At 45.1% G+C, this 14536-nt stretch overlaps 1 protein-coding gene across 1 annotated transcript in view; it reads left to right on the top strand.

Annotated features, from left to right (window-relative positions):
• The first annotated feature begins 201 nt into the window (after positions 1 to 201).
• The window catches only part of LOC121837508 (protein Abitram-like), a 101861-nt gene continuing 87526 nt past the window's right edge, over positions 202 to 14536 (top strand). The window contains exon 1 of the mRNA XM_042293109.1: positions 202 to 425. Within this exon, the coding sequence (XP_042149043.1) occupies positions 314 to 425 (112 nt within the window). The 5' untranslated portion in view covers positions 202 to 313. The remainder of the gene's footprint in view (positions 426 to 14536) is intronic.

The following is a 14536-nucleotide window of genomic DNA, read 5'->3' as shown; positions in this document are numbered from 1 at the left end:
CACTGCGTGGTATTTCGCCGCGATGGGACGCTTTGATTTTGGAAGAAGTCTTTAAATTAATGGAAACTTCAAATAAGTTAGTGCGAAGCTGCACTAAATTCAAGCGCACTTGTATCTAAAAAGTTTTACGCTTAGAATATGATAAGAAGAAAAAAATTAGAATAGAATAACGCGTTTGGCGGAATTGTTTTAGCAGTTGCCAACGCTATTCTCGCCATCTTTTCGCGTTTTATTTGGTCGCTTCGTTTGAAAATGTGTTTGGATGATTGAGTTTGTCTAATTCGCAAGGAAACCTCAAAAATCAACCAAAATCATGGCTACTCAGTCATTGTTACCGAGCGAAGTGTCACTACGACTAGGTCAGCGCATCTCCAGCGATCTGCCGAGCGTTACTGAACGCTACTTCAAGCCCCGGTTTCTTCTTGGTATGACGCTTTTTCTCACTAACTAGCTCAAAAAAAAAAACAAAAAAAACACAGAGTTTAGAACTGCAGCAAGACCTGCGTATTTGACGGGATCAGTATGACACCGCCGCCGCTCGAGACTGGCCAGCGACTAAAACAGCAAACTCAAACCTGTTAACGTGTCATCTTTAAAAAACCTCTGTTCAAATTTAAATCAAACACTATCTACAGGGTTTAATTATTTAGTTAGGTTGGTAATGGGAAACAAAATATTGAACCCCGCTTCCGGGGTTCCATTCAGGGCGCCGGTGTAAATCAGGGTCCAAATGTAGACCCGGGAAGGAGGGTTTGGGAGTGTGGGAGAAGCCTCGCAGGAATAGGAAAAAGAAACAACTTAACATAGGGTTCATAAACATGCAGGGGGTCAGGAATAGAATAAACTCCCAGGCGAAAATTTTCAACTGGGACCAATTGGTCCCAGTTGCAACTGGTTTAGGGAACAATTCCCAGTTGCAACTGGTCCCAGTTGGAGTCGTCCAACTGGTCGCAGTTGGAGTTGGTCCCAGCTGGAATTGGTCCCAGTTACAACTGGTCCAAGTTGGAGTTGGTCCCAGTTACCGCTGGTACCAACTCCAGCAACAATGAAACACGGCTCAAAATGGAAGGTTGACAAGACTTTATTGTCAAAAACTTGGCGAATGAAACTAAATAATAGGTTCGGTGACGTACACGCTCCGGGTTTAGCCACTTGCTTGCGACGGTTGAATCGCTTTTTCAGAGGTAGTATTCGTGAGATGAAGGAAGATTGGCCGCTCCATGGCGTCTGTTAGTGAAGACGTCCTCAGCTTCTCTCCCCATCGCGTGAAGAAAGGTGCTCACCCGTGATCCCGCGTTGCGCAGGTGAAGTCCTGATAGGATGCGGTAGCGCTCCCACCTTGCATACTCTGTCACAACAGTCGAACATTTTCGAGGTAGACCTCCCGCCATTTTCGCCCTTGTGCTCTCCGCGGCGTTTTCTTCCATCCGGTCTTTCCTGGGTGCCCTCCGATCGCTGAACTGCATCTTTCCATCCTCGAAGTTCATCGCCGCCACCATGGTGTGTTTATAGTAAGGTCCAAAGAAGCGCAGCTGTAGTTTGGACATTTTCATGACGACGCCAACTTGGGCGATGGCGACCCTTCTCTACCGCGTCGACCGCGTCCGTCCGACTCAGGATGGATGGATGGATGAATACGGCTGAGCCCTTTGGATCGGGCGGTAGCTTACGCCACCTAGCCATTTTGTTTTACCATTTAAGCTTAGAATATTTAAATGTGAAATCTATATTCACTTCGCAGTGCAAAGAAAGTGAGGCTATGAAACCCCCTTGCCATCAGTGGATAAGAAAATACCTAGTTTTCTCTCGATTTCTGCCACCATTCACTTAATCTTTGCTTGGTAATCTCTACAGTCTTGAAATCCACTCTCCCTTCGCTGTCTCTAAAACCCAATGACTTTATTAAATCTATGTTGTCTTCGGTAGGCATAGGGTGAAGCCCTTTACAGTAGAGTATCAAGTGCTCAGCCGTCTCGTCCTCCTCTCCACAAGCAGTGCACACTGTATCAATTTCCTGGTACTTCACTCTGTATGTTCTGGTTCGCAGAACACCCGTTCTTGCCTCAAACAGCAATGAGCTTCCCCTAGAATTGTCATAAATGCTTTCTTTGGCAATAACTCTTTTGTTTAATCTATAGACCGACACGCTGTTTACAAACAAGCCGGCGTTTGCCCACACCAGGTGTGGGCACTGCGCGTGCGCAGAAACCGTATTCGCTTGAAGGGAAGCGTCGGCGCATGCGCAGTGCCGTCGACAGCGCCACCGCAGCTGCGTGACGTCAAGGCCGCGTGTTGGTCTATAGCTTTCCAGAGCCGTCTTTGTCTGCATTCCCTCTAGCCACCAATCTCTTTCTGTGGCCTTAACTTTCTTCTTAACTGAGACTTGCTCTTCGGTATCTTTGCTATAGCCCAAAAACTTTCCTCTTAATTTCCTAGTGCGCTGTCTCCACTTTGTGTCTACACTCCTCATGTATAAATAGCTGAAAACCTTTCGTGCCCATTGCTCCCCGTCCATTTGCCTCAACCTATCCTCAAATTCTACCTTGCTCACCGCTTCCCTGCTCTCAAATGATGCCCATCCCATGTCTCCTTGTACTCCCTGGTTTGGCGTTTTGCAATGTGCCCCCAAAGCCAGTCTACCTACTCCGCGCTGTTTTATTTCTAGTCTCGCATGCACTTCGGATTTCATGCATAGCACTGCGTTTCCAAAAGTCAAGCCAGGCACCATGACCCCTTTCCAAATCTCTCTCACCACCTCATACCTGTTGTAATTCCAAAGTGCTCTATTTTTCATTACAGCTGCATTTCTGTTGCCCTTACCTATTATATACTTTTCATGGTCTCTGAGATATTCTGCACCATCACATATCCATACTCCTAGATACTTGTATTTACTAGCTCTCTCAACTGTAATATTCTGTATCTTCAGCCTCTCAACTTCATCCTCGTTAAAAATCATGACTGCCGATTTTTCGCTACTGAATTCTAAACCTAATTCCTCTCCTTCCCTACCACAGATGCTCATTAATTCCTGCAACTCTGTCCTGTTGTTAGCCATTAGTGCAATATCATCCACATACATCAATCCCGGTAAGGATTGCTGAATTTTTTGGCCTAGCTTACTGTAAGAAAGGTTGAACCCAAGCCCACTCTTCTCTAGTCTATCCTCCAATCCTCTCAGATACAACATAAACAGCAAAGGCGATAACGGGCACCCCTGCCTAAGGCCTCGTCTTATCTCTATTTTCCCTGTCGCCTTTCCTTCCCATGTTATAATCACCTTGTTATCTTTGTAAATGTTCCTTAATAGTGCTGTTAGTCCTTCATCTAGGTTTAAGTTCTCCATTATGTGCCACAGGTTTCTTTGGTTCACATTGTCATAGGCACCCTTGATATCCAGAAATGCCAGCCAGAGCTGTCTGTTTTCTTTTTGCGCTATTTCTATACACTGTGTTAGAGAAAATAAATTGTCCTCCAACCTTCTTTGTTTTCGAAACCCGTTCTGTAATTCGCCCAGTATGCCCTCGCAATCTACCCATTCCTCCAGTCTGTTCTTTATAATCTGCATTACCAACCTGTAAATAACCGGTGTCACGGTTATAGGACGATAATTCCTAATATCAGACTTATCTCCCTTTCCCTTATATATCATACTCATCCTACTAAACCTCCATTCATCTGGAATATTTCCTTTTGTTATCATGGTACTCACTACCTCCCTTAGTTTTGCCTTAGATTTAGGACCCAAATTCTTCACCAGCTTGATAGGGATACCATCTGTGCCTGTCGACGTGCCACTAGGGACTCTTCGTTCCGCCTTTTCCCATTCTCTTTGTCCAAAATCTGCGATGTCACAAACTGGACTGCTACTTCCTTCGGTTCTCCTATCTTCCACATGTAACCGTTCCCGAAATTTCTCCTCCATCACTGCTCCTATATATTGTATCGCATCATCTCCCTCTAATTGATCTCCCTGATGCGAGAGTATGAACCTCTGTCTAGCTTGCGTTGTTTCACCGAGTGAGTTCAAGTGCTCCCAAAACTTCTTGGCAGCGTTTCTATCTTTCTTACTTACATTACTCATCCATTCCTCACCCTTTCTCTGAATTTTCGCATTGATCAAACTGGATGCCTCTCGGCGACATGTTATAAAATTGTCCCATTTTCTTTTTACTTCCGTTTCGGACTCCCCACTACGCTTGGAATACCTGTGTTCTCTAGAGGCTTCCTGACGTTTTTGTATCGCTTGCTTCACTTCTTTGTCCCACCAGCTTTTTGGTCTATGTCCTTGCTTCCCCTTTCGTTTACTCTTAACTTTGTCTAGTTCTAGAGCAAAAAGCCTAGTTAGGCTCTCATAGGTCCAATCTGTATGCCGGTGCCCTGAAACTGCTGCCTCTATTCTTTCAACAACTATTTCCAACTCTTTGTCGCTGCAGAAAGTTTGCTTTGAATTATGTTGTCTAGTTTCAGGATTTACTTCTCTGGCAAAATTCAGCTTAATACGTTTGTGATCACTACCAAGACTTTTGGAACCTTCTTCATCTATTTTCATTACTTGTAACTTACCATATATTTTGTGTGACATGAGTATGTAATCTATAGTTGAATGCAGATTGCCAGTTTCCCAAGTTATGTGCCCGTCACACTTCTGACTGGTATTACATAAAACTAAGTCATGTTTTTCCACCAGTTCTAGTAATATGCTTCCAGTTGAGTCCGTATACCCATCCAGACCCTCAATATGGGCATTCATGTCTCCCATAATAATTATTTCGGAGCCTTCCCCTAGTTCACTAATGTCTCTTGATATGCAATCAATCATTTTTTTGTTTTCCTCTTTAGCACCTGTCCCTGTCCATAAGTAAACCACTCCAAGGACTGTTGATTCCCCAGCGACTTTTCCTTTCAGCCACAAATGTTCGGCGCACTCCTTTCTGATCCTTTGAAAGTTCATATTCTTCTTAATAAATGCTCCAATTCCACCTCCCTTCCTCGTTCCCTCCATTCTGTTGCATTCTTCCCACACATAGTCAGGGTTGCAAGGTGGCTGCTCCATGTCTCTGAGATGTGTTTCCACAAACCCATACACCATTAAATCCTCCTTTCTTAGTTGCTCCTCTACCTCTTCCCATTTTAACCTATTTCTACCACCCTGCATGTTAATATATCCAATGTCGGATTGTGCTGTTTTTTTATACCTGTTCTTACGTTTTCTCCTCTTTTTAACCCTGGGTGCCTCTCCTGACTTCGTTGGGTTTTCAATTACTTCAGTGCCCCCAGGGCCCTCGGTCCCCCCAAAAAAGCAGTCACCGTGCGGCCCATCCTATCCCCCACCCTGTAACCCGTGGCCTCACTGTAGTGAATGCCATCTGCAAAAGGGCGGGAGCCAGCCTCGTACACCTCTCTGTTTACTTCCATTACGTCGTACCGAAGCTGTCGACTCATACCCTTAATTACTCCGTTGGCTTCGACAACCCTCCTCTCCGTTAACCCGGACTGCCCCCGAACTTCTGGAATGGTGCACACAACCACATGCACATTCTCAGACACGTCCCTCAGCTTACGTATTCCCACGTTTAGCTGCTTTCCGAGGTTCTGGCTCCTACCCTTCAGCACATCATTAAGCCCCGCATGAACTATTACTAGGTTCCTTCCCTCCCGGTTATCCCACACCCCCTCACGTGCTGCGGTCATAGCATCCACCATACACTTCCCTGGGTGGACCTCTACGGTTACCCTCTGGTCTCCCTTCACCCTGTTATGTACACCCCTCCTAACCCGTGCTACGTTGGAGCTCCCCACTACCAGTACCCTAGATCCCCCTGGTGCCTGCGCGCCTTTGTCCTGCGACTTATCTCCTGTCACCTGACTGCCCGACGCCTGCTGCTCGAAAGCGCCATTGAGCTGAGGTTCAATCAGCTCTCCAGCGTCGTCGAGCCCGCCTGCCAACAGGCCGGACTCCCGACTACCAGGGACCCCAGCCTGCAGACTGGTGGTTCGTCCCGCTAGAACTGACACTTCCTCCTTTCTTCCCTCGCTAATCTCACTCGCTCGAATTACCCCTTCCAGGCGCTCTACCCTACTGTCACACTCCCTCTTAGGCTCCTCTAAACCCGCCTTCCATACTTCCCCCAGCTCTTCCGCCTGCTTCTCGAGGCCGACCCGCTGCTCCCTCTCATGATTAAGCTGCCTAGTCAGCTCCTCTACCTGGGCCTCGAGACCCACCCGCTTCTCTCCTTCTGCCTTAAGCTGGGCCTCAATCTCCCGAACTCTACCCTCCCATTCCCCAGTTACCTGCTGAAGCTTCACACAAAGCCGACACTCGAAACTCACCCCCGCCGCCTGCTCCAGGCTCCCGAAACCCGTCTCCTCCAGGTAACACCACCTCCCACACCCCTCGCACTGCACCAACTCGTCCCCACCCTTGTCATGCCGACCCAAATCTAGACCCATGTCTAGACCGGGAACAAACCGTCCCTTCCTGCCAAAAATTCAAACAGAGCCTACTTTGCGAAACTAACGTTAACTGCTGCTGTTCAAACCTAATACTGCTACCGCATAGTCACTTCCAATCAACTCTCAAAAAAAGAGAGAGAAAAGAAGAAAAACTGGCACTTAGCTTCGGATGCTCGAGGAGAACCAGGCCGGCTAGCTCTAATTGGCCAAAAGATAAATTTATTTATTAAAAAAAAAAAAAAATACTGTAGGTATTTAAATAAATGTTTTAATATATTTTAATAATGCACTAAAAGTGTAAATGTAGGTGAACACATTTTGTCACTAATTATATTTTCCAATTAAAAAAATTATTTAGTTCATTAAAATTTTTATATAATTTTTATACATATTTAAGTGTACCCCAGTAATTAAAATTTTTCGTATTTGTATAAATCTAAAAATTTAAGTGTTTTTAGTTTTCTTCATTAGCAAAGGTCAATACACGCCCAACTTGTCAAAATTGTTACCCCGTGTGAACTGGGAACGGGAAAGGCATTTGAAGTCCGACTGGGAATCGCTCCAACCAGTTACTTTCCTAACTGGTCCCAGTTCACTCTATTCCCAACTGGGAATCAAACCAGTTGACTCCCAACTGGGAATGGTTCAAACCAGTTGACCTCTCAGCTGGTCCCAGTTGGACTCCTATTGGTCCCAGTTGATTCCCAGTTGGGACCAGTTAGTCCCAGTTGCTTCCCAGTTGGGACCAGTTAGTCCCAGTTGAAACCAGTTGAGGTGCCAACTGGTCCCAGTTAGAAATTTTCGCCTGGCTGGAAGGAGATCGAGGAGCAATTATAAAGCGAAAACTTTGCAGTGTACGGATGAGCAGAAACACATTGAGGGATATGGAAGAACCACCATACATACCGGGATATCATTAGATGGGATGCAATCGGGCCAATGGGGAACGCAAGGGAGGGTGATGAGGGGTGTTAGTGAAGGGTCAGGAAAGGGAAAGAGAATGAGAGGGCTGCAGGGAACACATGTGGATCAAAGACAATATTGGGTGTTAAGACACAATCCTGGGTTTTGAGTATCTCAAAACAGGGTGGGATGCAGGGGAAGAAGACGCAGAACACTTACCATGTATATCAGGAGACATAAGGGAAATCGGCACTAACAGGGAAATAATTATCTTGGGGGACATGAATGCACATTTGGAAAACTTTGATGGATACATGGATATAACAGGAAGGATGTTAGAGGGGTTCTGCGAAGTTCTTGATCTCGTATTGGTTAACGATCAGGTAAAGTGCGATGGAAAAATAATGTGGGAAAGAAAGAACTCGCACTAGACTATTGACTACTTTTTAAGGCCGATTCACACGACCGACTCATCCACAGACTAATTGATGACGTGATAACATGTCCGTGGTTCGTCCGTCTCCCAAGCGTATCCACACGAGGGAAACAATGGGCAGACGCCAGTGAGGACGGACCTAACCTGTTTGCCACCCTACAGTACCACGAAACTTTAACATCGCACCATGGCACCATTCTCCAAGAAAGAAGTCAACATTTGCTACCACAATAAAAAATTGTGTGCAGTTGTTACGCACAGATGGAGACAGAAAACTGTGATAGCCTTCACGCGAAGTGCCACTAGCTTTACTAACCCAAGGCGTGATAGTGACACAGGCATGGCCCGGCTCGAGAAGGCTTCGGCATGGAAGCGGCGAAGTTCTGGACTCGCGAAGGGGCTTTTGGAGATGCCTTTACGCTCTTCGTGCTCGTGCACAACACTCAAGCGCACCACAGCCACAAGAAGGGTCTTGCACGGTGAAATCCTGATCGGACGTGCAAGAATTATCATGCATGCTAGACGAGTTTCGATGGGACCTTCTTGACACGGACCCAGAGGAGCACCGAACCTGCGTCGCACCAACTGGACAAGGTTTCTGCAGTTTCTGTCACGCGGGAACCAAGAATCTCATTACAAAATGAACCAGTGAACGCACAAAACAACGATGCGGCATTTTTTCTATAATCGTTCGAAAAAGGAAAAGCATTGTATTGTTGCCAGACTAAACACTTTTCAAGTCATTCTCCCGCCAAAAATCCGCGAGTAAAAAAAGCCCTCGACTTTATCAGTCTATGCGTCCACAGACGAGGCGCGGATTGCAAGAATCGGTGACGTGACGATCACGTGGTACACGGCCCACAGACAAAAATTGCGATTCAGTCTGTTTTGTGAATTGGCTATTAATGTCACAAAAGCTATACAACAGATTAGGAGGTATGGATACAGATGAGGAACGCACAAAAAGTCGGGAGCAACCTTAAGAGGTTCAAGATTAGATTTGGCACAGTAAAATTAGAAGCGCAAAATCAAAAACAAGCAGCTAGAAATAACTTCAGTGATAAGCAATTACAGGAGGTATCTAAGCAAATCAAGAACATAGTATCCAAGCAGCCGGAAAGAGAATGGACACATAAAGACTTAGTGTTTTGAAAAGAGAGAGAAATATTGAATCAAACAAGGAGGAAGAAAACTAAGCTCAGTAACTGGTGGAATAAAGAGGTTAAGGCAGCAATATCGAGATGCCAGGCGGCATCTAGAGAACACGGATGGGCAAAGAAAAGGGGGGCTACACCAGCTGAAGTAGCATCAAAATGGGAGGACTTTAAAAAAAGAAAGCGGGAGGCATCAGCATTAATACAGGCCAAAATTGGGGGGGGCAGGGGTCTAGTGGATGATAGAGGTAAACCAGAAGGATAGGAATGTGGCAAAAAGGTTCTGGGAACACATCAGTGCACAGAAAAAAAAGACTGAGGGGTACTAGCAGACACTAACTACACAGGAAGGGACAAAGATAGAGGGGGAAGAGGCAAGCAAATACATTAGACATACAATCGAAGCTGCATTTTTGGATTTAAAACCAGATCAGGCAGTAGGGAATGGTAGTGGCTACATAACACCAGAGGAGGACCATAGGGAATAAGAGAAAATGACCACAGGGGAATGGGAAAAAGCAGAAAAAAAGGTTCCGGCTGGAACTGCAACAGGTCCAGACTGCATACCAATGAGACTGATAAAGGTTTAAGGCAAAACAAACAGATTGAAACTGAGGCAGATGATTGACCAGATAATTATAGGAGGGGACGTGCCCAGTGACTGGAAATTGAGCAGGACAAGATTATTATAGAAATTATTATATAAGGGCAAGGGAGACAAAGACAGTATCAAATCATATCGACCAATCACAATATACCTTTGGTAATATGCAGACTAGCGATGCAAATTGTAAAAAGAAGAATGAAAGAATGGGCAGAGAGAAAGCAGATTCTGGGGGAGCTCCAAAACGGTTTCAGGAGAAATCGACGACTGGACGATAACTTATTCATAATCACTCGGTGCATAGAGATAGCAGTGACAAGTCTGTGGCGGCCCGTGGCCCGTCTAGACATGCTCCAGACAGCGGACGGTCCTGCGACGAAGACCGCGCAAGCGGACGGCGGCCCGGGGCCCTAGGGGTGAAACCCGGCACCACGCATTCCGGAGGGGGAGAGCTTGGTAGCGGAGCGTCCGGGGACCGTCCGCTCAAGAGCCAGACGGCTTAATGGGTCCTCCCTCGCCTACGTAAAGACAGCTCGGCGAGAGGGAGTCTTCGTCTGGGTTGAGAAGAAAACACGTCTACTGGTCCGCCTGTTAGCTTTGATTATTAAACTTATGTAGTCCTTGTTAAAACAGTTATCTTGTTTTACTTTACCTATACTGAAGTTTTTTCACGACTACAAGTCAAAGGCCATTATGGGTAGCATTTTTAAGCTTCAAAGATATGATGATCTAAATAATCAAGAAAAACTGGAGCCGACTGAAGGGATATAGGCTAGGGGGAACCATTGGCAATTGTAGAACAGGTATAAACGGAGAATAGGGTAGTTATAACATGGAAAGCCAAAACTACAAGACCAGCAGCAATAAAAAGAGAACTTAGACAGGGTTGCCCATTGTCTCCCCTGCTCTTTATGATATACTGCAGTGTGATAGAAAAAAGATTAGAGCTGTGCAACCTATAGGTTTTGACCTGACTTACATGGGGAGAGGACATTAAGTAAATTAAGTATTGCCAGGGTTAATGTATGCAGTCGACATTGTTCTCGTATCAGGAAGTCGTGAGACAATAGGGGAATTAATTAGGATTTGCAGCAGGGAAGGGAGCAGTTTAGGCCTAAACTTCAGTAGGGACAAGTTGGGTGTAATAGTTTTCAACAGCGAGAGGGGGAACCCCTAAAGATACGGGACACAGAGATAGAACACACAGAAAAGTGCAAATATCTGGGGGTATGGTTAAGTGAAGGAAGACGGTATCTAAAAGACCATGAAGATATTGTAATAAAATAGGGGAAACGAGATTCGGCTATCATGAAACACAAGGCACTCTGGAACTATAATAGATATGAAGTATTTAGGGGTGTGTGGAAGGGAGTCATGGCACCAGGACTGTCATTTGGGAATGCGGTATTGTGTATGAGGTCAGAAATTCAGGCAGGTTTAGAGATACAGCAAAGGAGTGTGGGTAGGTTGGCATTGGGGGGGCGCATGGGAATACACCAAATGAGGGAGTACAGGAGGATATAGATTGGGCATCTTTCAAGAGTAGAGAAGTGACCAGTAAACTAAACTTTGCACAGAGACTAGCTGAAGTTGAGGATACGATGGGCAGGGAAAGTGTACAAGTATCTATATATGAAAAGTCTAAACACTAAGTAGACAAACCGAACCCGCGAGCTGAGGCCTAATTACATTCAATGAGATGGGGCCAATGCCAATCCGAGCATATCAGTAGAAAAGGAGTAAAGGAAACAGGAAATTGTGGGAAGAGAGAATGCAGGGCAAATCAACTTTATCAATTCATTGGGGAGCTCATTGCTGTTTGAAGCTAGAAAAGGGGTGCTTAGAACGAAAACATAGAGGACTAAACAACAAGAAATGGACACTTTATGCAACATATGCAATTACGAACGGGAAACTATAGAACATGTAATTTTAAGGTGCAGGGGGCTTCGTCCCACTCTTTTGGGGGCGGATCACTATGGATTTGGAGGCGACACTGGGATTTGCAGGCATGGGTGGACGAAGGGATAGGGAAAGAATTGTGGTAACTAAGAGGAGGCTGGAAGATTGGTGGAAAAGATCTAGGGAGAGGAAAAAAAAAAAAAAAAGCAGGAAAAAATTAGCAATGGGCACACTTTAAATAAGGGGGGAAAGGTTAGAACAAAATTTAAACTAATTTTAAGAAAGAAGGGATGATGAAATGTTAGGCTAGGTGGCGCAAGCAGGTGCTTGTTACAAAGGGCATAGCCATCGCTATCCATCCATCCATCCCAGAAATGGCAGAGGGGGGAGGGGAGTGTAGTTCTGAAACATATACGCTGACCAACACCTGAGCTCCCCTTCCGGAAATACCTGCATCCGCCCCTGATTTCTAAGCTTGCACGTAATATTCAAAACTTCAGGCAAACTTTTGCCAAACGTCGTGTTTAAGAAAGGAAAAGTTTGACCCGGTCAAGCTAGTAGGTTTGCTACATCCCTAAAACTTTGGCATTTTGTGAGCTATTTGTTTTGGCACAAAACAAATTGTATCAAAGTTCTTTTTTTTTTTTCTTCCAGTGTTTCAAGTGTGGTTTGACGGCGCTCGTGCAGAGCGTTAAATTGTCGTCTGACGGCATTTTAAGTCTGCATTTGAGTGCCGTCCTACGGTGCCGCTACCGAGCAAATAGCGTCCTTGTAAAGAATGTCTTGCGTTTGGCACTTTGTGGCCGAAATTATAGTATGCCTATTTTCGCTGTACTTTTTTGTGTTAAATTTCCTAATTATGTGTATTCCGTATTTTCCGGACTATAGTGCACACCAGGTGTATAGTCCGCGAGGGCAGATTTGGGGTTAAATATAAAAGCTTTTGCTGAGATAGTCTGCACCTGGTGCATAGTCCGCACCCGGTGTGTAGTCCGCACCCGGTGCATAGTGTGCACCTGGTGCTTAGTCGACACGAAAATCTATTCGTTGACGGCACAACTTAATAAATATCTGCTTTCTTAGATCACAAAGAAGCCTATAATATACATAAATCATCATTAACATGCTCTTTCGTTCACAAAATCTGTCTCGTCTCGTCGTAATCAACGATATTGAAAAGCAAAAATCCTCTGTAGTCCGCACCCGTAGATAGTCCGCAGTCCGCACAGCCTAAAATTTCGACTTTTAAACATGTATACAACTTTCCAAAAAACACTCGACCCCAGGTGCAGCAAACCGTTTTCAAGCCCAGTCACTGGGTCTGAGGTTAGACTCTCACCGGCGTCCCTGTTAACCTTAACCGAGTGCACTGTGATTTCGATAGGTGCAGCCTGCGTAGGCGCAGTTTCAAACACTGCTGGTGGCTGAATTCTCGTCTTTTCCCGCTGTATTTTGTGTTTCATGGTGCATGTATTTTCCCGAAATCATTGAGAAAGCATTGTACCACATTTGAAAAAATCAAAAAGCAATAAAAAAAACCTATAAACTATTTTTGTTGGGTGTGCGCGCGACAACGAATGTGACTGGAGTGTATAGTTCTAGTTTTTTTGTTTTAGTTTTTTTACGATAAGTTTTGATAATGCAGCGCGATTCGCCTTACGTCAAACGACAAAGCGCTTAGCTGTCGAAAATAATTTACAACAGAAAATAGCCGAAAGGCATGCATTTTTCACGCTCACAAATATTGTGTTTACCGATGGACAGGTCATGGACATACAATTTAGCAAGTGTTAACATTCAAACAATACATTGTACGTGCCACACGATGCAGCGTTATCCAACAAGAATTTATTTGAGAAAGATCTCAAATAACACAGTCATAGTCGATGACAGTCACATCTTGACGATCGGACGGAATCCGAGCTGACTTCGTTTTGGGGCACGTTTTGGGGAGAGCTTCCTTTTTTTACAACAGCACCAAGGCAAGGAACGAACGCGACTGACCTGTTTCCCACCCCAACCCGGTCAACTATTTTTGGAGATGACTGAGGATTCTACGCGGATTATCTCTGGGAGGGGGGAGAACAATGTTAGAAAAATTGCGCCGAGGGCCGTTCGACGTCCTTCACCTCCTTCGTTTCCCGTGAGTGTCGAGCAGAAAAGCTTGAATGGCAGGCACTTACCAGCCTTATTTCTCATAGTGGAGGATGACACAGAAGGGTACGCAGCACGCATAAAAAAAATATTAAGGGTGAACTTTCAAGAGGGGTTAGAAAACGTCCAATGCAAAACCGCAAAAACATAGGTAGAGAATCGCGCTGAGCAGCTCTTCACAGTCCAAGAGAGTGGCAGAAAATCTCTAGCTGATAGAGGGCTTGAGAATCGCACCAGCCGCATCAGCATTAGCAACATGGTGGCGGCCTAGGAGCGTTTTTTGGAAAGGTGTATAGTCTGTGGACTATAGCCTGGTAAACAGGTACTCAGATTCCATAAAACTTCCTTTATTACAAATAATATCCAAAAAGCAAAAAGTGTCATCCTTGCCTGGCTAGTAGTCTATTAGCCCCGAGAAGTTTGTGTGGTGCCCCCTTACGGCAAACCAGGGTGACGTCACGGCGAGGACCGAATTTTACGACTCGCCCCGCTCGCCTTGTGGAGGCCGTAACGGCGTTAGCTGTCGGCACGCTCGTTTCTATTTACTTTTTTTTTTTTTTCGGTCTTCGTAGCAAGTGTGAATTTGAATAATAGTAATAATAATAATAATATTAGTTTATTTCCATGAGGCATGGTGGAGCAAAGGGTAAAAGCCTCAAAGGAGGCTTGACCAGCCCTCGGCCCCGTACATTGGCACTGCAGCAAAAATGTGCACGAGATTACAAAACAGTTATTAATCACCTAAACAGATTGCATGCACGGTCGTTGCAGACAGTAATCTAAAAAAAACACAAAAGAGTGCCTTCTATATAGTATAAACAAATTTAAAGTGGGAAAGGTAAATCACTGCTACAGAAAAAAAGAACGCAAAGCCTTGAAATAGATAGTGTCAATGCAAATGTCTTTTTCTAGAAGGAAATTTAACAG

Source organism: Ixodes scapularis, unplaced genomic scaffold, assembly GCF_016920785.2.
Source record: "Ixodes scapularis isolate PalLabHiFi unplaced genomic scaffold, ASM1692078v2 PGA_scaffold44__24_contigs__length_19508400, whole genome shotgun sequence".
Classification (NCBI taxonomy): domain Eukaryota; kingdom Metazoa; phylum Arthropoda; class Arachnida; order Ixodida; family Ixodidae; genus Ixodes; species Ixodes scapularis.
The sequence above is the reverse complement of the archived record's forward strand: the minus strand, read 5'-3'. Positions and strand labels throughout refer to the sequence as shown.